The sequence below is a fragment of the Musa acuminata genome, chromosome BXJ1-9, assembly GCF_036884655.1.
Source record: "Musa acuminata AAA Group cultivar baxijiao chromosome BXJ1-9, Cavendish_Baxijiao_AAA, whole genome shotgun sequence".
Lineage (NCBI taxonomy): Eukaryota > Viridiplantae > Streptophyta > Magnoliopsida > Zingiberales > Musaceae > Musa > Musa acuminata.
The window spans coordinates 8,707,956-8,732,619 of record NC_088335.1 but is presented as its reverse complement, the minus strand read 5'-3'; the positions used below and the strand labels follow the sequence as shown (position 1 = coordinate 8,732,619).

Here is a 24,664-nt window from a genome sequence, read left to right as displayed (position 1 = left end):
TACGATGATAATATCATCCATATAGCCAGTAGATATATAATATATCCCTTTTATTATCGTAAGAATAAAGAAGTATCAGACTTTAATATACTAGGCTCTTAAAGGTTAAAGAAGTCTATAAATAACTTTTCATAGTTTACAAATATGATTTGGATATTAAAGGTAGATAAATCTAGAGGGTTGCTACATAAAGACATATTTAGTTAATGCCTCTTATAAAAAAAGTATCATTCACATTAAGTTGACATACATGTCAACCTTGAGTGATAGTCAAATTTAAGATAAATCAAATTATTATTGGTTTAACAATTGCTTGAAGGTTTGCATGAAATCAACACATGATCATTGGAGAAACCCTTTGGCTATTAGAAGTGATTTGTATCTCGCAATGGATCTATTTGAGTTCTGTTTAATTCAAAAAATCAACTTATACTAGAAAACATTTTATATGACGTGAGATAGTAATAGAGTTCATACGGTATTATAGAGTAATGCATATTATTTCTCACACACGACATTACGATAGTTTTAAATTTTTTTGACTTGGATGATGATTGTAGGTTTAGTAGGCTCAAGTAGAGAGCTTATGATAGTACTTAGATTAACGATTTGATGTTATTTAAAGATATCATTTTTTTTATTTTGGCTCAAGTCGAGAGCTTATGATAGCATTAAGATTAATGATTTGATGTGATTTAAAGATATTATTTTTAAAATATATTATCATATTATATTAAGCTTAATGGTATTACTGGATTGTGTTCAATATATGAAAATTAGTGAATAATTAATGACATGTACTTAATCGAAATGATACACTTTGGTATCACTTGGTCGAGGAGATGACAGACATCAAGCATTGTTGAGTGAGTTGATGGAAAAATAGATGAAGAAGTTACACTAGCGACCAAGTTCTAATTTATTAGAGACCAAATCTGAGAAGTGCATAAAAATGGATCTAATCTAAGACAAGAAGAGGATATCTTTCTTCCTCACGTAAGTCCTTCTCTCGATCACAGGGACTAAAGGAGTGGTTGAAAGGTTAGTGTAAGGCAAATGGACTATTACAAAGAGATCAATAATGGATTAAAGGTGCTAATGAGATGGGAATGAAGACACTAGATAATAAACACTAATGTAGGAGCAGAGACAGAGAACGCCCACTAAAGAGATGGTCAAAGTAAGTCAATCACTAAAAGAGACTGATTAGATTAAAAAAGTAAATAAAATTTATTGTAGAGAAAAACACACTAAGAGATCAAAAGAGAAATAACAATCGCCAACGGATCAACAAGATAACGAGAAAAAGAGCAAAAAAAAGAGAGCCTAACTTTTATCAAGAAAACTCTGATATCACGATAAATTGATGAATATGTTATGAAAATGATGATATCATTCATTATTTTGAGAAAAAAAAATTAATCATATACTTAAATTTACGATTAATCCTCAAATCATAGATTGATTAAGGATAAAAAAACATAAGGAGTGTAAAGTTATACTATCATATTTATCTATACCATAATCTTCTATCACTCTTAATTGGTTTTTACCTACTACACCAATTTTTTTTCATCAAAAACAAAAACCCCTCCACCCTTTACCAATCACCCCCCGGCTCAACACTTGGCTGCATGCCAGCTCTGTGCGCATTTGGCATCCACCACCAGGTCAACCTCGAGGAAGTTCGTGCCGTAAAAGGGCTTGGACATGCACTCGACGACGATGGCCTTGGCGAGCTCCGCTGACTCCGTTGGTCCTTCCAGTATTACTTCATCATGCACCTGAATCCAGCCACAGAATACCATTAGCAATTCTCTGATTTAGAGGAAATCTGGTCAGTCAACAATAACCAGGAATGCTAATACTGCAAACTAAAACAATTTAAAAGATAGATGCATGGCGCAGCATCACGTAGCGAGAACTGAGACTTGGACAAAGGACCTAAATCTAGTACAACATTATACGATCACCATATGGGCAACCTTGTCATAAAAAACTTTGAATAAAAACACTCCAACTAAATGAGGTCATCGAGGATCAGTACTGACCGAAGATTGAATTACAAGAAATTTCTTTTTTCTAAAGAATGCATAAGATGCTACTGATGATCTCACACTTATCCTTCAAAAGAGACAAGAACAGGGCATCGAACACCAAGGTCCCCAGAAAAGGACTCTTTACTTCCTTCTCGGGCAACAGAATAAAGTAATGATCATAACAAACTTTATGGAATTCTAAGCAAAGTTCCATTTATTTGTGTAAAAGAGGATCTTTTGGAAAGGTCTATCAGCCACTAACCAATGAAAAGCCAAGCCTCCATATGATCAAAATCTATGTTTGACTTAAATTACCGTTATTTAAGAGCCTATGGAAGTACAATATCAAAGTAACAAGGATGCAAAATAGGGAAAAAATAACAAAAAGATGGAAAGAAAAAATGTAGGATTAACAGCAGAAATTAACACTAGGAAGAAAGAAATAAATTCAATAAACAAAAAATTACTATTCAACAATCATTTAGAGAAACAATGCACCACTAAATGCTTAAAACCAAAAGAAGCTTAGACAAACTCAAACATTAACCTCTACAAGTAAAATTTGGCGGTTATTCTGGAGAACCCACTAAAACCAACAAAAGCTTGGGAAATCTTTTTATGATCACAAAATCATGCCTCTTGCTAAATAGCATGCTAACCATCCATTTCTTTTAAATAAATCTACCTTATGATAAATTAATATAACATCACTTTTCAAAAACAGCCATGGAAAAAGAAATCACGACAAATTCTGCTAGGGTTAAGATGAGACTGGCTAGTTATTAGGATATTCATTCGAGGACTATTAAGTGGCTGGTGGAATTCCTGCAAACTCAAGTTAGCAATATGATAAATTAACCTGCAATAGCAATCTCCATCCAAGCTCCTTCAGACGAATATTCCTATCTATCTCGAGCATTGCACACATGGCAACATCTGCTGCACTTCCCTGTTAAATTAGAAGATTATGAAAATCTTGAATAGGTTTGATGAAGTGTAGAAGTTTCATGAGACAGCTATAAGCATCAAATGACTTAGAAAAGCATAAAATGATAAAGTGAGGAGAATCATTCTTCTGTAAAAAATGATAAAGTTTCATAAGTATAGCATGATGTTTAGAGTTCCAACTGCAAAACAACCAAGTGCAACAGAAACAAAGAACAAGAGAAAAAAAAAAGAATGAAATGGACATAGGCATCCATTAGCTCCATTTCAACATTTAAATTGTACATATGGTCCATGTTTTTTGGTGTTCCTAGACACACTAATTCCTTGCTGGAGCAGTATTGCCGGTCAGCTGGCACAACGCATGGTGTTTGCCAAAAAGCAGGAAATGGCCCATGTCATGGGATTTGTTACCTCTAGTTTCCCAAAATAAAAACACATTCCAGCCGTGAAAATTCCATCACAGAAACAAATCAAGATATCAATTTTAACTTCAAAAAGGCTGGAAGTACATAATATTCATAGGGTGACAAAATCTCAAATATTAGAAAAAATAAATAAAGCTTATCTCAAACATCAAATACATTCACAATAGTAGGTAGAATGTAAAAAAAAATCGAAAGTTTATTTCATGCAAAACCCAAAAGAAGTTTGTTGAGGCATCCAATGAAATGGAATGAATAGAACAAAAGGACTAAAGATGACAGCACTATGTATTATTTTACATTATATTTGGTATCAAAACTAGTCCTACATCAATAATTGATGCCAATAACAAGTCCTTCATAATGAATAGTAAGCCACGGTCTGTGTGAAGCAATACCTGTACTGGAGTATTAATAGCTGCTTGTAAAATGTGACCCATCTGAGCATTGCTTACAGTTTCCACCAAAGGAAAATGCTGCGGTCGTCCAAGCAACGTCCTGACGCATTTGCTTTTAATTGCTTCCTTTTTGCGTTCTTTTTGCCAGCGTAGAACTTCTTTTCTTTCTTCGTACCAAAGAGAAATTGTATCTTTAGCTTCCTCAACAGAAACCTGAGAACAAAACAGTTTTGAGGATATTCTAATAGTAGTTAGTTGATCTAAGTTGCATCAGAAAGCCAAACGAGAAACTTCACAACGTAAATGTGCATATCCAAAAATGCAACACAAATCTCTTCCAAAAGGTTATGCTTTCTTAAACACGACCTGGATATTTCATTTTAAACAAATAAAAATAGAAATTTGGATAGGCATATGAAATGCAAGTACGGGGAATTATATCTAGAAAATATACCCACTAACATAATGGTAACAATTGGCACTTGATACCATAGTAAATTACAAAATACTTGCCTGTGGTTTATTGTTGTCATCTGGTTCACTTTGCAGACCTATGGTTTAAACTACATTATTTAATATGCCTGAAACTTATTCCATCATACGAAGTCATAGCATGCCTGAATATTTGGATGTACATAAAGGTTCCATTTTGGAACCACAGACATTACAAAATATGACATGCGAGTGGCAGTTAGGAACCAGACAAACACCACATCAGCAGTAAGAGAGCATACACGCATGTTGACAATCTGAGTAGATGCAATGTCAGCAACAGATACCATGATGCTGAAATGACACGTGGTTGATACAAAAGCGAAGGGACACAAGGAACTGAGATCACTAAGAACATGATCAAGGAAGGCCCGATCATTTGAAGGTAGGACCTGACTATCAGAGGCCTTCAGACTCCCAGCAGACTTCCATCCCTTGACGAGCCTTACAACAAACCCAAGATGGATGCGCTATTAGTGGCTGTCAAATAAACACCCATAGATGCCTTATGCACTCCAACAGCAAGGCACTCCTTAGACTTAATGACAGTTGTGATTTCTTGCGAGAAAATCATCTTCTAAACTTCAAAATAGATAACAGCTGAGAGGTTTTCATCACGAGGCAAAATATAATATGGACAAATATATTGCGAAATGAATCATGGCCTGACAAAACAAAACTGGGCCAAACTGTAAATAGCTAAAATTTGAAGTCTTAATGCGGTTAATGGACAAAACAGAAGAAAGTACTCATCATTGAGCTTTGATCTAACATGTCCATTGCCCATGACATAATCTATATAAAATCAAGCCTTTTTATATATAGGGCTCTGGCTGCACTGGACCAGTTTATAACTTTTTTGTCCTTGTCCTTTCCAATATAAAACTTCTAGTCCATCAATGTCCTAGCTTTTTATTCTATTATAGGTAGCATGAACTCAACTGTGCATAAAACACACTTAGGTATGGATAGATCTGCAACACAGGATAAATAGAACATATTCAAATACATATAGAGATAAAGTGAGAGTAGAAATTATATGAGGGAAAAAGGGATGGAAAATTTTTTCAGTACAGGGGACTAGTATTTATGGGCCAACAAAGAAAGCATCAATGATCAAGTTCTTCCAACTCAAAATCAAGGAGGTCCCACAGCAGACTTGACAAAGTTATTTTCTTTCACTTTAATGTCAACAAAATAAAGGTGGCACCAGTATCCCTAGCCAAAGCAAGTCTAAGCAAGACATCATTTGCACAACCCATAAGGTTATTTTGTGCATAAAAATATGTATCTAATTCTGTAGTATAAGCATGTATTGAACGACAATTCCGAATATTCCCCTACACCCAAGGATAGTGAAAAAGGGGTTACAGCAAGCATTGCTGTAGAAGTACAACTCCATAAAATCTGGACATGACAACATAATAAAATAAAAGTAAAAGAGGACAAAATGCACGGTCTAGAATAATCCATAATATGATTTTAAATTTATTGATGTGCAAAAGGTAACAGCCATTATATACCTTTACTATATGTTATGAAGACACATTATGACAGCAAATAATGACTCCTGTTCACTGTCTCTATCTCAATGACACCGAGAACTGGCTTATTTTTATAATACTGTCATAGATTGACGAAAAGACCACTATTTTCCTTTGTTCCTGTTATGATAGTTTATAAGAATCTCTCATGAAAAATAGTTTTGCATCTTAACCAAGAGAGAACTCTTGTAAAGGATCATTATAACCATTATAATAATTAGTAATTTCGCTGGGCATCCATTATGTCAAGAAGAATCTTTGTGTTATCAATTGTCGTAATATAAGTTAAAGCTCTATGAGACATTTGTAGTCCTTGAAAAGAAACAAGTTAATTTCAGCAACAGCAAAAAGAAGACTAAAACAAACAAAATTATTTTGAAATTTGACTAATAACCACTTACTGTTCTCAATCTGTCTAATTCGGAATTCTCTTTCATTGTTGGAGGGATTCAGTGACAAAATGCAAAAGATTTTTGACATAGGGCAAGTGACTAATGGTCGCTGCATACAGGTCACAGAATTTGCATTTCCACTTTTGGAACCGACTACCATGAAGGACCTTATCTTATTGCTTCCAATTCTGATTTAAGAAGTCATTAGTGACAAATCGAGTAATAACAAGTCTGCTGTAATGACTACAACCTCTGTTTTAAGGTAGGTCTAAAATTTACCTTCTGATCACAAAATTCTCATATTTCAAGGTAGATAATGTTAAACACTTTAACTCAAAGCTATAATGTGCAAGAGTAATCTCATGCCATCCAAAAATATGGCATGTACAAGAACATAGGTTTTTGTAAGAATTGTTGGTTAAGTACTTAAATGGCCAGAAGTTGAAATTTGATTCTTTAGCATGTTACCTATAGGAAATAATGGTCTAATGTGTTTTCAAGTCCTCACTGTGGTCATCCCATGATAGACTGCCTAAGTCATGGGTGTCAAGCCCATTATGTCCCATTGTTTTGCACGGCTACTAGTCATATAACAAAAACCACGAGCTGGATCAGCTTCACATGAGCTAGCAAGCAACTGTCCTATGTAAGGAAAAGGATTCAGCATAGTAAGAAGGGAGATGAAACAATGAGTTGCTTGCTATATGTGAATTCTGGACCCATGCTTTTAGAAGAGAGGCATATGGATTAACAAGTGAGGGTATGTATCTTGAAGTCAATGAAGTGAAAAGCATTGGGGTTGATCTTGGCACTTCATACTACTGTCATGCCGGACACATATCCATTAGGTTGCAGGCAATTAGTTTTTCTTTTTATGTTACACTACTATCATGCTGAACCAAGAAATTTACTTGAGTTCATCTTGCCTAATCTATTTCTCAGATACTAGGACTGGTAGTCTCCTGTGTCTTCTTAACTAATTATTACCAATGCAATATTGTACTTGCATCTCTTTTGTAAAACAACATAACTAATGGATTATGCCTCAACATTGCCAAGGCATATCAAATATAATGATGCATGAATATTTATAATGCATAAGATAATCAGTACCAGAATCTTGTAACAAGTAAAGAATGGAGATTGGCATCTAAACACTTGTGCCATAGAATAAGAAGGTTTAAAAGCATCAATAAGTACTATATATGTAACAATGGCCATATTTAAAGGTTATTATGGTAATTACCTTCCAATCATGAGAGAGACCTACAGGAGTTTTGCCATAAGCAATAGAAAAATTAAGCATCTTAGCCTTCCTTCTTTCAGAACCAAAAACATCCTGAAGACAGAATAAAGGAAATACATAAGTGAAGCACAAGACCAAAATTCAAAGAAATTTAGAATAATAAACAAACAAATCAGGACATCAGGATTAAATAATTCACAACATTCTTAGGGGGAAAGGCCAGGCTAAAGAAACAACAGATGTTTACAGGCCAAGCATGACTATTTAAGAAACTTGATTGATGGTATTAAACTCAACTACTTCAGGAGGCAGCAAACAGGATTCACTTCAAAAGTTTGACAAGGAGACCAGGCAGACCGGAAAGATATTTAGCATAGCATTGCTAGATAAAAGCCAAAGTCTCATGGATGAAAGTTCGTGGTGAAAACCAATCAAAATTCAGAATTTTGACTACCCAAAGAAAGTATCCTGCAAAGCCATCACATTTTGGTGCTTAAGAGATGAGTCTGAAACATAGTAGGATATTCATTTTGGCAACTCCTAAGAGAAAACTGCAGTGGCTCATACTTGCTGGCAACCCACCCACGTTTGAACATCCCAATGTTGCAGCCAGCCATTTACAATGGCTGCATCATGACTATAGCAGCACATCTCAGTAGAAGTGCCTTATGCAACACTAAACACAAAACCTGATTAGCATCTACAATTACATAGCAATAATTAGAACAATCAAAACCAAAATATACTAAGTTAAATAAGTGACTTTCTTATTGTGATCTTGTAGTTGACCGACTAAAAGAAGATAACATACAACATGAAGTCAAAATACGATAGATTTTGGGACAAAGATCCATGACATGAAGTGCCAGCCGAGTAACTCTTAGAGAAGTTCCAAGACACTTATTATCACAACAAATTTGTACATCTCAACAATTAGCTATCTATACAATAATTCCACAAAGTTCCAGAATGTAATAGCATAGAAGTGTTAAAAGCATGCTTACCTTCAACAATGGAACTGGGGGCTTGTCTTCTCCTGGTTGACGATGCCACTCCAGGAGCACTCTCTTCTTTTCAACAGCCTCACGCACATGTGAATACATGTTCATAGCTGTTCTGGAATGGAAATCCCCACCAGCTCTAAAGGCTTCCAACATGCTTTTACAGTTCGCAAGATGTGCTAAAATCCTAAGCTCCAACTATTAATGTCCAAATTCAGCATTAACAAAAAAATAACAAACATTAGATACTTGTTCCTAAACTAGGACTACAAAAATAATTACAAACAAGTAATTTGTTTCCTCACCTGTCCATAATCAGCAACAACAAGAGATTTTCCAGGTCCAGCAACAAAAGCCTGCCGGATTTTGTATCTGTCTTTCTCGAGAGCAGGTTGGTTCTGGTTAGAAAGACAACACAAGAAACAGCCCTATTAACACTAAAAAAACATTGCTGTAAACATTGCATAAAGACCAAAACAAAATCAAAGCAGTGTTAATGCAGTACCAAAAGTAATAAACCATCAAAACAATGTTGTCCCATGAGATCCCGACATACTGATGTACACTAGCATTTGACACGTATGAATGCCAATCTCATGGCCCAGTCAAACGACTACCTACAAGTGTAATGCAATAGCATACAAAACATAGATATAAGTCTACAACAAAGTGCCAAACCAATTTGCATTAGATACATCAAAGTTATCATGTTAATAGGATACTTCTTAGATAATATCATACAATGTTTAAAATGTCGCCCGGATAGGTACATACTTCAACCTAAATCTGGTACATGGGGCAGCCCCCCTACCTTGCAGCCAGGTTCGCACTGATGGTGGTACACCATGAGGTATCACCGGTTCAAACTGAGGCTTACCAGTTACCGCTTGGCTTTCAATTGGATATGGTATATCAGGCAGCAACCTGACTGCCCAATTACCAGATTGTCTCTGTATCCCCATCATCCCCTCCTTCCTCTCCCCTTTTATACCTCTTCACTCCTCGCAATCTCATTCGAACTTCACTCGAATCCTCTCCCAAGTGATTTTTCAAAGAGAAGCTCAATCTCAAGAAATTGAAGGCTCAATTTTGAGTTCCAAACCAGGTTTTCTCCAAAATTTGGTAAATCCGAACCTTAATTCCAATTTTTGATCACTTTATATTCTGTTGCAACGACTTTAGGATTGGATTTCATTCTGTGGAATGCTAATTCATCAAGCTAGGTCCGATTTGAGGTGCTTTCCTTAATGGACATGGGGCTAGATCCACAAGGATTAAGGCTCGAACCTAGCGGATCTAGCCTAGATCAGCCAAAATAAAAGTCACGCAGATCTAGTCTAAATCATTGAAAATCTGAACAACATCCATGCAAATCTATTTTGGATCAACGAGGATTTAGATCCACGAGAAGAGAGAAGACGTGTGGGGAGGTCTGCCATCGACAACTCTATTGGCTATCTTCAACAGGCTAGACATATTAGAAGAAAAAAATTTGAACTTACCCAGAAAAAATTGCCAATCCAAATACTGGTTCTTGGTCAGACAGGTAAATACCAATTGATGCATATATCAGTCCAGTCACTTTTTTGAAAATGTAATAACTGATTAATCATTTAAACTTTAATATAAATTGCATATTACATATGATCTTAGATTAAGAAAATGATCTATCCAATGCCTAAAGCTCCTGCCAATGCGGGATACGGAGAGGGCCATTGTATGCAGCTTTAAATATATGATCTTAGATATCTTAGGGTCAACAAGATATGTATGACCCTAGATATTTCATCATATGTCATTTACAGCAGCATATGTATTTTAGGGATTTAAACAATTGTAATTATTCAGGAAGCATGACCAATTTACAATGTCAATTAATGTTACCTAAAAATTTCCAAAATTTTCAATCTCAACTGGTAAATAAAGTTAAGATAAACTTCAAGTTACCAGAAGACAAAATTCAATGACATTTTCAAATACAAAGACAAAGCACAACTCTCAAAACTATTATCACATTCCACTTCTCATGGGAACATATAACAGAAATAGCAGCGGGAGAAGGCAGAGACTGAGTGTGTATATGTGCATGCTTGCATGCATGTGCGGGTTCGTGGAGAGAGGGAGAGAGAGAGAGAGAGAGTAGAGAAACCTGCAAATTTGGTCTCCTAGCTGATAAGCATCCAGTTTCAGCGTTGATGGTTAGAGAACAATGAACTCGTCCATTAACACATGAAATACCATTCCCCTACCAGCACAAGAAAGTAACACACAAGGGGCAATCAAAATCTAAACCAACACCAAAATCTCTTCAAAATAATACATCCACTGGATAGGAAGAACAATTTTGTTTCTCCAGTAAAATAAAAACAGATAATGAACATAGTAAAGAGACAGTATATGCTAAAATATTGGTAAGTAAATAAATATGCCTTAGATGCATGGAATGAAAAAGTGAATTATTAGGCTCATTGATTCCAATGTACACCTAACTTCTCTTCAATTTGTATGCAGTTTTTTTTTTTTCACAAGGATAATATATATGTTACACAGAATCAACTTACCTGCAAGGGAACAATGAAGTTTGATATCAACGAATCAATTGAGCAGACATCACAAAGAGCTGCAATAGCTTGACAAGCCGCCCTTCCCTCCTTACCTCCTCCAAATGCCTTGTATGCAGTTCCATAATCAGAAGTGTCTTCATCATGTGTAAGTACATAAGACATTTCTGTCATCTCCTCTGTGGAATCATGGTCATCGTTAACCTCTTCATCACTACCAGATTGGTCTGATGCATCATCAATCAGAAAATTTTGGTTATTCGAGACTTTCCCAGCAAAAACTTTTAGAGCATAACCACTGACAGAAGGCAACCCACCAGCTGTATACATATCTGTTTGCAAGTCTTCACAAATTTTATTTAGCACAATAGTGTGGCATTTGGAAGGAGACTTCCTTCCATCCTCAATGACATTCTCAGTATTAGGCACCTTAAAAGACTTTGCCTTAGACAAGCATTTGTTTGTATCATTTCTGCAAATCAAAAGCAATAAAAATAAATTGTTACAAATTGTTGACTCACATCGATAATAAGAATGAAATATATACGGGAGCAGTTTAAGAGGCTTTGACGAGTCAGAAAAAACTCACATAGGACATTAAAGTAAACTGGATCTGCATTCGTGCATACACATGTTGCCTTTGAAGAGTAGCAACAAAAATAAAAACTAATTTCCATAGAGCAAACAACAAGTAACTGGACCTACACACATGCATAAGCACATGCATGAACATGCACCATGTGCACACAAGAACATACAAAAGCAAACCTTCATCCAGGCCCATGAGCACAAGCAAACTCACAAAAGATATTTAAAAATGACATATTTACAGATCCAACCAAGGATCGGAACTGAACCATATTGGTCAGTATCAAGGTATTTTTTATTGCTTTTTTAATAAGTAACAGGCACAACCAGCAAGTATGCCATCTGGTATACTGGTACAGTACTAGTTCAACTGGTTACCAATAACAAACTGATATTTAAATTCTGAGTTCAAGACACTATTTATATCATAATTTTACTTAATGGAGCAGTGCAATTTATAACTCTACTTTTCCAAACAACAATTTCAAGCATCATTACTGACTTCTAAAAGTATAACCCTTCTATATCTCATGTCCAGCACATTTATCACAAAGTAATGGAAAGCAAACAACTAAAAGTTTAACCTGCATTCGAAGAACCTAAACAAGCATGTAAAGACACTCATACTTAAAGAAACTACAACACAGGGGTGACATACAACAAAGAAATAAAGCGGGCAAATTTGATTAACAAACCATGTTAAATGCTGCTAAGAATAGAACTTCTAGACTGATTATCATAGGAATGAACAATAACTGCAAGATATGCGAGTACCTCCTCAATGTATCACCAAAAAAGAGCTGGCGTATTTGAGCATCACTTCCCACATTCATATACTTAGCATCAGGACAGTACTTAGACGCCCATTTCCTGAATTTATCTGAAGCTATTTGCTTTTCAGTAATAGCAAGCTTTTCTATCTTCAATAGATAACTTCGGTCAACAAGCATTCCCTCAGATTCCATTTGCACTAACAGAACACCAAAAGGGCGCCAAAACTCTTCATAAAAATCATACATCGTACCTCTAAAAGTACCATCAAGAGTCCATGATTCAAGGTCAAGCTTAGCTTTCAAGTTATCAAAAAGTTTAAAAGTACTTATCGAGCCTAAAGCAGAGTAGCAAATCCATGATATTCGTTCTTCTCTTTGAAGCACATCAACAGGAGCAAGCGTGATAAGTTTTCCCTCAGATCCATCTTTCTTTAACTTTCTTTTACCAAAAATGGATTTCATTGCTATCTTTCCCATTTTCAGTTCATCATCGGACGACATGATCTTTGGATCATTTGTAAGTGCTTCAAGTGAATATCCTCCATTAGCTCTTCTAGAAGAATCAAAAAGACGTGCAAGATGCATGGTATCCGCATGGAAACCAGAAAGCTTGATCCCATAGTTCCCTAGCACATGACTATCAAAGCTATAGTTATGCCAAACCTACAAAGATGAGAACGAGAAAATTTGTATTACTAGTAGCCTTGAACAAGAACATACAATCATCAAACTTCAGAGAGAATCAGAGATACAACCCAGGTCTAAACTTGATATTCAAAGGGGAAAATCTTCCACGTTAGTCCTGGACCTAATACAGACTAAATTAGCAATCACAAAAGAATGACAATAAATAAGATTAATCTATGAAATTATAGATTTTAGAAAAAAGAGAAAACAAGTTACTAATTTTTATAGAGCTTTTGAGACACCACAACATAAGAACAAAAAGTGATTATCAACCTTATCTTATCAATTTATAGTATACCGAGACTCTGTTTTAAGACAATCAGTATAAGTCGCATGAAAGGAAAAGATATTTAATTAACCCTGCCACTCCAGAGAACTTTGATTATGATGCAAGTTGTTTATGCACAGAAAAAATGAATCCATTTATGCTAGCAAACTAATAAGATCTGTTTGGCTTCAAACATAGAGCTGGAGACACAAATTAATAGTAGTTGTCATAGGTAAAATAAAGCTCTGAAAAAAGTGGATGTCAACACGGATTGCCAAACCTGTATCAGTTTCTATTTAGAATGAGAGAAATTTCAACTAGCATACAGTCGTTTCATGAGTTTGACAATCTCCTTATTTTCTCATAATGTTGCTTCGGGCTTTGAACCTGATTTGCGCTGTCCTTTATCTGTGCGAACCAAAATACCAAACCATTTTGGTCTAGAACCAGTCAGGTTATCACCAGTATCAGTCTGACTGACAATACCACCTTCCACCAAAAATTGAAAAATCCACATTCTGGTCTACTCTGACCAATACTCATATCTTGGTATGGGCAGTATCCCAGATAACCCTTCCTTGGGTGTAAATTGTTAGCCCACCTCCATCTAACCTGCCACATCTGATTGCTTCCCATTTTTTATTCTTTTCCAGCATCAACTTACAGGTATGTCAAACTTCAGAGGATACTGCTAGGATATGGTGGCAATAATTTGATTCAGAGGTATATTGGTTCCTTACCATGCATGAAAACAAAAGAAAATATGGAAACTCACGAGGGAAAATAATTCCATTCTTAAAAGGCTGACCCCTCACTCACTAATATAACAGATGAGTCATGAATCACAGGGGTTGACATTAAGGGTTGAGGTACCACCTAACCTTAGACATGAATCTAAGAAGAACCTGACTCAGATGCAAGTGAGATCTAGCTCCAGATCATTTACCTTGAATCACTGATGCTGAGTGATGTGAGACCATTTTGGTTGATTTTTCTTTTAAATGAAATTTTATTAGTTTAGGGGTCTTTTACAAATGTAATAAGTCATTCTAGGTAACATTTTCTAGAATTGTATATTGGCTATAAAGATTATCAAAAGTAAGAAAAGGAAGCTGAACAAGAAGGAAATACATTTTGGGTTTGATTGCAAGACTTGGGGTTTATTCAAAATTTTATCCTACAAGAAAATTTCATCAATATTGAAGAATTTTTACAAAAAAAGAAGTATATCAATCAAACATTTCATCAACAAATATTATTTATCAAAAATATGGAAAATAGAAATGGGAGTTAATGAATTCTTCCTCATTTTCATTTTTTTTTTCTTTTCTTCAGTTGTACTTGGTGTCTTTATAAAAGGAAAAAACATTGTAATTGAAGATCAGAAAATGGATGAATGAATGAATGAGTTCCTTTTTCCATATTATATGTGTGTGATGTGAGACTCTCGATTGATTTTTTTTTTCTTTATTCAACAACTACCAAATCCTAGAAAAGGAAATTATTTACTTTGTTCCAAGTATCTTCAATGTATCTTATCCTATATCAGATTTGGTATCAGAGTTTATATTCTACATAAAATTTGATACCAGAGTTCGGAGGTGTGATGTTGTATTTCACTGAGTTTGTATCTCACAAAGGCATGATGTTGTATTGCACCAACTTATCCATAAGCCACGAATGATATGAACTAATAGATATGTAGATATTTCTAGTCTTGTCTCTAAATATAGATTTAGATTTTGGTCTCTGTCAGTCTTAGCCTACTGGCCCCAATAGTACCCATTCAGGGTCCATGCCATGAGGGGGCATACCAATGTTGTAACGTAACTGTGAAACATGTAATTGTGAAGCATATTCCATGTCGTAAAATTGTGATCTCAACAATCACAGTTGGACAAGTACTGAGAGAATCATAAGAAGCAGATTAAAATTTAACACCCATGACTAGTAGCTAATGTTTCACCAATCACATTTGGACAAGTACTGAGAAAATAATAAGAAGCAGATTAAAATTTACCACCCATGACTAGTAGCTAATGTTTCAACCAAGGTTTGCCGTACCATACCGTACCGGCATTTTGACTCGTGCTCGGTATGGTACGGTACGGGTGTACCGACCGGTACACCGAGGTGTACCGAGCACTGTAGCACTGCTACAGTGCGCTACAGTGTTACTGTAGCGCTGCTACAGTGTGGAACGGTACAGGGCGGTCCGCGTACCGACAACTTGTCGGACCGGTACGTACCGCCCATACCGGGCGGTACGGCTCGGTACGGCAAAACCTGGTTTCAACAAGAGATCCGAACATCCAACTAGCATTTTCTCACTCACAACCCTCAAGCTCAAAAATATACCAGCTTAAATTGTTAATGGCACCTAATATCGTTTACGCCAAGGACCATTGTACCACCCAATATGAAACGGGTGGTATGTACCAATTCGGCCAAAGACCAGAACACGAACCGCTTCTATTTCAAGCAGTCCAGTCCAAAGCATATATAAACAAAAACCCAAAATAACTATAACTGCATGTGATGCCACCCTTGATCAGGGCTTGCAACCCATTTACCCCCGTTTCTCACAACGTTGTTGCCGTCGAGGTTGCCTTAAACGTCATCCAGCTGTTCGCCGCCGTTTATTTCTAGTACATGTCATCCTCTTCTCCTCTTCTTCCTTCTTCTTTTTCCACATCCTCCATTGCTTCCCCTTCTTCCTTCTCCTCATCCTCCATCGCTTCCCCTTCTTCCTTCTCCTCCATCGCCCCGTCTACTTCCTCCTTCTTCGCTCCGTATTCTTACTTCTTCTTCCTCCTCCACTTCCCCTTCTTCCTTCCTCCTCCTCCGTCTGCTACCTCCCCTTCTTCCTTCCTCTTCTTTCTTTCATTTCACCACCGCCCCTCCCTCTTTTTTTTTCCTCTCCAAAACACCGGTACCGGTGTTACGATACATGGTACACCGAACTGGCCGATATGTATTGGTCTGACCAAATCAATGAAACAGGTCTAGTACCCGATGCGACGATCATTGGTTTACACCACGACTTTCGCAACTAGGCTTCCAGTCCATTTGGCAACTAAAAGATCAAATTATTTAAGCAATCTGATGATGTAGTTAATTCCCATATTAGTTGTTGCAAGATTCTACATGACATATATGTTGTGTATGTAAGTTTGTACTTATAGAACATGCGATAGGCTGAAGTAAACTACAAGAACAAGTAGAGGATTTCGAATCAAACAAACATGTAAAACATGTAAAGAATCTAAAGCATCATGCAGCAATTCAAAGACGTCCATCTAGAGAATGTCAGCACATTTATGCACTACATGCTATTTGTTATAATAAAAATACATATTACAATGTAGCATTGACCAAAAAAAAGTATAATAAATAGATCCTAGAGTAATTAAGGATGGAATTAAGAATTGCATCTAGACTTCAGAAATGGTCAGACATTCAAAAAATACCACCTTCTTGATGGATGAATCTTCAAAGAATGGAACAAACTCCATCAATACATCCCTTCCACCATCCAAAACATCGACCCAGATACAAGACTTTCCATTTCCAAAATGTGCTAGTGGACCAGAGTAAATACTAAAGCATATGAGCTCTCCATGTCCAACTGGTGTCTCAGACATTACATCGATTTTGGCAACCTATTGGAGAAAAAGTAAACTGAAATAAGTCAGAAAATATGAGAGTGAGTGAGAGTCATGGACCTGCAGATCTATATGAATATTTAAAGTGCATGGATTTTTCAAGAGATCATGAGTATGAATATGCTTGGAGTATACAACAACAAGATATGATGCATGCAGAAAAAACTGAAGCAAACAACGGAGCTGAGGAAACATAAGAACTGCATCCATGGTGCCTAAATATTAATGGTTGAGGCAACTTTGACACAACTACCATAACCAATCGGCTATTTTTATGATTTTAACTGTGGGTTAATGTAATCTTCTAAACATTACTTAAATCTGTACTGACAGATATCAAGCATAAACAAACAAATGGTTCATCAAAAAAGAACTACCATAGAGAAATGATGTGGATGCTAAAGAACAAGACACTATATGAAATTTATGACATATGGAACAGCCATTTGGAAGAAGGTTAGAAAACAACATATATTATAAGCTAATACCATATGTATGAGAAAGTTCAAAAGGTGTTTGAGCTAGAATAAGAAAGTATGTATTCATGAACAATCACAGGTGGGGACCGATCAAGGCTTAAAAAATAAGACACTTTTTTAATGTAATTTGGACATCCAACAAAGAACTATTGATGCACCAGTTAGGACAGTTGTGTTAATCCAAAATATTGTTGCTAGGAGGGGTTAAAGATATTAGTTCTTTTACAAAAAGAATGTATTAGGATAGTGGCAGCCCTTAGCTTGGCTAGTAATTGACCTCTAAGCTCAATGATGAGAAATGATCGATCTAGCCAACCCGTATGATCGATGCATATAGCTAGTGATATTGCCCTTGGGACAGACATTTCAGGCTATAAAAGTGGTAGTCACCATAAGGTGTTTTCATGTAAGACATTTAGTCCTTTAAATTGTCTACATAAATTGCAAAAGCTTAGTGTACATTCACAATGAGACTGACTCCAAGCAATTTCCACTCCAAGAAATTGTGCCACATACTATCAGGTAAAGCAATATGTTCTGTCAACTCACCTCTGTATCACATGCATGGATGAAATTCTTGTACTTTGTCGTAAGTAATTGGGCTACACGTCTAGCTGTTGATACATTATCAACCACAATTACTTTGTCGTATACACGAGCAAGTTGTTTCTGGTCTACCACCTTATGCAAACCCTCAACAGGTGGAATCATATCAGAAGGTGTCCCAGTGTATTGCCCATTGATGGGCATTCCATTGGAAACTGCAGCCTCACCAGGGACAGCATTTCGTTCTGCTAAAACAGGATCACAAGGCTCTTGAACATGTCTTAAAGATTTATCAGGTTTAGTGGAGTGGGATTCTGTTCTGCCTTCTTGTCTTGGGGGTGAAACGTATCTTGAATGATGGGGCGACTCTTGAGAAATTGACTCCACTGAACTTCCAATTTTAGGATGAGAATCTGAGTGCGACAAGTTGATCTTTCCACCCTCGATTTGAAACCAATTGGAACGAAGTGTTCTGTCGTGCCTCACTCTGCCAGTTGCTACAAGCCACCTTTGCTTGGAGCCTTCTTCCCTAGAAATGAAAGAAGAGAAAACAATTCTGTTTTATCTTGGGAAATGTACTATATTTTCTCAAAGTTGTTATTGATGATCCGGACAAACATCTAGAATGCGAAGAAAACCATTTTATCAAGTATTGAATCGATTTCTTCATGGAAGACCATAGAAACCAGCAGAATCATGCTCAGACAATCCTCCAATAGGAAAAAAACAACCTTGAAGTTATATTCACGAAAAACAAAACGAAAATCACGTGTGCGACTAAATGACCAGAGCCACAACTTTTAACTTCATGCATAAGAAACCCAACGAACTTCCCTCAGTCTATTTTGGCCTTCTATTGCTGGTTTATATACTCTTCATAATATAGGAGGAAGAAAGTGTTCGACAGGCTAAACGATCAAATGTGTGCCGCAGGTAAAGTTCCAATTCTTGCCAAAATGACGAACAACCGAGGGATATTCAATTCAAAACAACCATAAGAAAGAAAATTTACATCCTTGGAAAAAAAAACACGAATTCAACACTAGGCCCATTAAAAGGATGGTGAACCACCGAGAAAGCAAAAAGATGTGCAAGCACAAGGAAAAAAGAAGATGAAGGCAATACCCTCCAACGTCCGGGCCTTGGGAGACCCGCGAGAACGATGGGATGCCGCAGACCGCGCGGCGGAGGCACGACGAGAACCAGGGAGAAGTGAACGATGGAAAGGCGTGTCTGAGGACACTTCCACGGGCGGAAACTCCCATCGCCATGGCCCCCGCTTTTCTCGCAAGCTTCCCGCAGCGGCAAGGCGCTGTCTTCGCGGAGAGAAAGAGAAGAGTAGGGAGCTTCCTTCCTCGGAAAGCACACGAGTATAAGGCCTCAGAAGGCCTTGCCCTGCTCGCCTTCTTGGCGGAGACCCCTTAAACCCTAAGACAACGGAAGCAGGGTTTTTTGAGTCGCGGGTTTTCATTCCTCGTAAAGGAACTAAAGGATATCAAGTTATCGGGTTTACCCGTTTTGGCCAGTTGGGATACCATTAGTCGTTTAACGGTCATGCCTCCCCTTCCTACTGGAAACGGGTAGAGACCCGTTTACTTCACCCGAATCCAATTAAACTCGCTTCTGAAAGGCTATTATAGGAGTTTTATACGGTGATGTATTCGAAAATTTTGATCCATCGTGATATCAAAATAGTTGTCAATGTAATAAATACTCTTAATTTTCATGTCAAAAAAGAAAATAATATGAACTCAAATCCATGTGTATTATTATTAGCCTTGGAAGGAAATAACGATATTGAATTGGGAAGATTGAAATGATTGTTGCACTCATAACGCAATACCCGGAAAATACCCAGGCGATCATCGCCGTCGATCGGCAGAGTTCTATTCGAGGCGGGAATTGCCCGCTTGCAGATAAGCCCATTGGTGGATTAGCCACGTGTCCACCTGTCATTTGCACTGGATCTCTGAGGCCGCCGTTCCTCTTGATGCAAACTAGGAGATAAGATCATACATACATTACGGCCGTCCGATCGTTCTCGATCATAAATCTTGACCGTTGGGTAGTCTCGACCATAAAATGAGTCTTCCGACGCCGCCGTCTCCCTCCCTCTTCACACTACCAGAGGAAGAGAGCCGTGATGGCCACCCTCCGCTCGTCCACCGCCGGTGTCCGCGCATCCGCCGCGTCCTCCCCAGCCGCCTCGGTCCCCGTATCCTCCTCCCTCCTCCGCCTTCCCTCCGCCCGCCGCCTCCGCCTCCCCTCCCTCAAGCTCTCCCGGAGCCGCCCCCACCGCGGGGCAGCCGGTGCCGCCATGATGGACACGGCCGCGTCGAGCTACGCAAACGCCCTCGCGGAAGTGGCGAAGTCGAACGGCACCCTGGAGGCGACGGTGGCCGACATGGAGAAGGTGGACCGCCTCTTCGCGGACCCGGCGGTGCAGTCCTTCTTCGCCAACCCCACGGTGGCGCCGGAGAAGAAGCGGGAGATCTTGGCGGAGATCTCCAGCTCCTCCGAGCTGCAGCCGCACACCGTCAACTTCCTCAACATCCTCGTCGACATGAGCCGGATCGACATCATCGCCGAGATCGTGAAGGAGTTCGACGCGTGCTACAACCACATCACGGGGACGGAGCTCGCGGTGGTGACGTCGGTGGTGGACATGGGGGAGGATGACGTCGCCCAGATCGCGCAGACGGTGAAGAGGCTCACCGGAGCGAAGAAGGTGAGGATCAAGGCGGTGCTCGACCCCTCGCTCATCGCCGGGTTCACCATCCGGTACGGATCGTCGGGGTCCAAGTTCATCGACATGAGCGTCAAGAAGCAGCTCGACGAGATCGCCTCGCAGCTCGACTTCTCCTCCATCACCCTCGCCTGATCGTACTGCGCATCTTCTTCCACCTTTCTTCTTCTTCTTCTCATTTTAATCGGGCTGCATTCCAGCTATGATTCTGATGAATGTAGCGTTCATAGAGTGGAGGACGAGTATGTGTTCTTCACCGTTGTATTGTGCCTCGCACGATTAGATGCATATAACTATCATATCATTTGTCCCCATTCCACTTCTAAGTGTTTATAATCTTTGTTAGATGCACAATAATTATTGTTTGTATTAAAAATAGTTAGAAGATTTGAGAGCTTATTGACTCTTCAATATAATCTCTCAATATAATTGGTCAAGTACTCTTGCTCCTTATTGACTCTTCAATTTACTCTTTTGTTAGTCTTGCTTAGGTTCTCCTATTCTTATTATGGAACAACCAACAAAACTATTGTTTATTTTGGACTATGATTACTAAGTGAAGCTCGAATAAAGGATGAGATGTAAGCGAAAGAAAGATATGAGTATCACTCTCTAATATTCATATATTAGCTTGAGTTAAATAATTTAAAATAAAAGATGATATTAATATACACAACAAAAGAAGATTTGAGAAACTTTTACAATGATATACATAAAATTACACATGGATAACCAAAACCATATCTAATCCTAGTCGACATTCACATTAACACCTTATTAGCATCCATGTTGGTGGTCCATCATGGAGACAATGATGCCACAATCTCTTCATTCTCTAAAAATGGGTTGGTTTGAGAATTGCCCAAGTAATTATCTTATAATTAGGCATTATATTGTCTTTGGCTAGCTTTTTCATATAGCTGACAACACTTTTATTTTTCTAACTAGACATTATAAGTTGACCTGAGTGTGGAAGGGTCTTTGTTCGAAACTGGCATCAATTTTGTAGGCAAAACATTCTAGCATCAATGTTGACATGTGTGATTTATATCATAATAGGTTATAAAATTGAACTTAGTTGGAGCGTTTCACTTAGTACAGGCAGTCACCCATGTCGAGCATTAACACATATAGGTGATAAGAAGAGATTAATAGCATGTTGGGAAGGGATAGAAGAATTTTAAAATAAAAAAAAAATTAAAGATTAATAGCATGTTGGGAAGGAATAGAAGAATTTTAAAATAAAAAAATTAAAGATTAATAATAAAAAATATATCAGAAAATTGTTTTGTAAAATTTAACATGATTTGAAAACTTACATCTATATTTTAAAAAGAATCTAAATTCTTTAATATATGAGATCAATTATAAAATCTTTGAGCAATCCCGTTACGGACTTAAGAACTTTTCTCTTAATCGTCTCTAAAAATCTTAAATGTCATCCTCACGGCATCCAAAGTGTTTTGTTTATCTCTCTCACTAAAACTTCGAGGCTTAAAAGTATATTTGTTGGAACAAATCCTAATTCTCCGAGGAGTTCAATTTAATAGGCCTCTCTAAACTAGTTTGAATATAATTATGATTCCTAAAAATACTTATCAATCCTAATAATCTCTATCTAAGTATTTTTTTTCACTTAATATCTCTCGCAAATATTAAACCATTGACTTGAAGAATTCACCGTAACTACACAAACGAAAACCGTTCATGGTCCTACACCATGCATCTTGTGTAGCTAGAATCGAATCAATGGTACTATTTCATTTTGAAAAGAGATCATCATCTCATGGTCTTACTACCAATATAATATTTTCCCTTACAACTATCCACATCCCAAAAATCATAAATATTATCCTTCCTTTTTTGCATTATAAATAAAGCTCATTACTATAGATACATACCATCGTCTACACTTCATTATAGATACAACCTTGATGCAATCTTTCTTTCATTAAGACTATGTAACCCAAAGCACCTTTTTGAACTACATAATCTTGAGAATAAAAAAAACTCAAAAAAATTAAAATTTTATATATCTTTGGAATATAAGCTAAATTCTCTAAAATATGCACTACTCCTTCAAATGTTTTGATCTTCACTTTACCGACACTCTTGACCTCTAAATCATCACCCAAACTTAATTTACTAGTTAATTTATTATAAAGTGAATCAAAATAATTATTTTAAGAGCAAATATAAGTAATAATGCTCACATACATCCAAGCAGAAAATTTTAATATATGAGATTAATTATAAGTCCTTTAAGTTATCCCCATTCAAATATGACTCATCTTGTATACCTCTTAATAAATTTAAACTTTTACCCAATAATATTCTTTTTGAAGAATTAAAAAATTTATTATGAAAGAGATATATCATTCATTGAAGTAATATATATTTAGATAGATTTTAAAGGAGAGATTTTTCTCAAGTATACACTCAAATGTGTGATTGATCCTCAAATTATAGATTGATTACGGATTAAAACATATAAGAAATACAAATTTATCTTTTTATATTTACCTCTATCATGATCTATAATTATATTATCACATAATTTAGTTTTTGTTAAGAATATTAATCTTGGACCAATGCAACTGAAATATTATATGAGCGAAAGGCTTTGTGATTGAGTCTACTAGTTGGTTAGAAGTATGGATATGAGAAACACGTTGTTGACATCTAATAACTTGATCTATAACAATGTAAAAGTTGATAGTAATGCATTTTATGTGTAAGTATACATCGAGTTGGTGCATAAGTAAGTGACACTTGCATTATCACAGTTTATTATATGAGTGGATTAGGAGGTGATGTCAAGTTTGTATAGTAGATTAGTAACCCAATTGAATTCTAAAATTATGGTGGTGATGACTTAATATTCAGTTTCAATAGTGAATCTTACGATTGTATTATGTTTTTTAAAACATTAACTAATCAAATTTATTTTAAAGAAGATAATATAAGTTGATGTAGATATATTATTATCGTTGTTGCCCACTCAATTAGTACTAGTGAAAGTATAGAGATAGAGTGATAAGTGTTTATGAAAAAAAAAGTATATAATTAAGAGTTCTTTTAAGATATCACAATATACATTTTAGTATAGATGATTACGTAGTGGAGGGTCGAAGTATGAATTATGATAATTTGTTAACTACAAATAAAATATTTAGACATCTAAGAGATAAATAGTGCAAGGAACCAAGCACTTATTAATATAGTATGAGATTCATAGAAGAGCTATCATTATATAATTTGAGTAACTCAATGATGAATAGTGAGATAATGACTTTTTTTTATATTCTACCTATTCGTCTTTCGTAATAGATGAAGAATGTACTTTTCTTTAGAGAGAAAAAATCTAGAAAATATAAATATTATTTTCACTATAGAAAATAACATAAAGTTATTAAGTCTTTGATGGAGAATCGATCAATTAATTACTTAAGAAATTACTTGATCTTCATAAAATTATTACCTATGATGATAATTATTACCTATGATGATAATGTCATCTATATAGACTAGTAAATATATAATATATCTCTTTTATTATTGTAAGAATTAAATAGACGTCGGACTTTTCATAGTTTATAAATATGATTTGGATATTGAGAGTAGATGAAATTATGAGATTGTTGCATAAAGATATTTTCAGTTAAGGCCTTTTATAAGAAAGCATCATTAACATTAAGTTGATATACACGTCAACTTTGAGTAATAGTTAAACTCAGGATAAGCTGAATTATCATTGGTTTAACAATTAAATTGAAGATATCTGTGAAATCAACATGGTCATTGGTGAAACCTTTGGCTGCTAGATGTAATTTGTATCTAGCAATGGATTCATATAAGCCCTGCTTAAT

The 24,664-nt window shown here is 36.5% G+C and overlaps 2 protein-coding genes across 4 annotated transcripts; one reads left to right on the top strand and one right to left on the bottom strand.

Annotated features, from left to right (window-relative positions):
* Nucleotides 1-1,442: 1,442 nt before the first annotated feature.
* LOC135593016 (DNA polymerase I A, chloroplastic-like) lies at nucleotides 1,443-19,497 on the bottom strand. 3 transcript variants are annotated; one of them, XM_065082812.1, is made up of 13 exons: nucleotides 19,175-19,497; nucleotides 18,053-18,578; nucleotides 16,833-17,021; nucleotides 12,406-13,067; nucleotides 11,361-11,515; nucleotides 11,044-11,270; nucleotides 10,632-10,727; nucleotides 8,788-8,880; nucleotides 8,486-8,680; nucleotides 7,482-7,574; nucleotides 3,808-4,020; nucleotides 2,899-2,988; nucleotides 1,443-1,784 (listed from the first exon to the last, which is right to left on the bottom strand). In XM_065082812.1, exons 1-13 carry the CDS (start codon nucleotides 19,318-19,320, stop codon nucleotides 1,620-1,622), a joined length of 2,850 nt encoding a protein of 949 aa, XP_064938884.1. In that variant the 5' UTR covers nucleotides 19,321-19,497; the 3' UTR covers nucleotides 1,443-1,619. The 3 variants fall into 3 exon arrangements, with proteins under 3 accessions (XP_064938884.1, XP_064938883.1, XP_064938885.1); XM_065082811.1 differs by having other exon boundaries at nucleotides 11,044-11,515; XM_065082813.1 differs by lacking the exon at nucleotides 2,899-2,988 and having other exon boundaries at nucleotides 11,044-11,515.
* Nucleotides 19,498-20,154: 657 nt separating this feature from the next.
* Nucleotides 20,155-21,114, top strand: LOC103997829 (ATP synthase delta chain, chloroplastic-like). The gene has a single exon (XM_009419158.3). The coding sequence runs from the start codon at nucleotides 20,193-20,195 to the stop codon at nucleotides 20,928-20,930; it is 738 nt and encodes a 245-aa protein (XP_009417433.2). The 5' UTR covers nucleotides 20,155-20,192; the 3' UTR covers nucleotides 20,931-21,114.
* The last annotated feature ends 3,550 nt before the right edge of the window (nucleotides 21,115-24,664 follow it).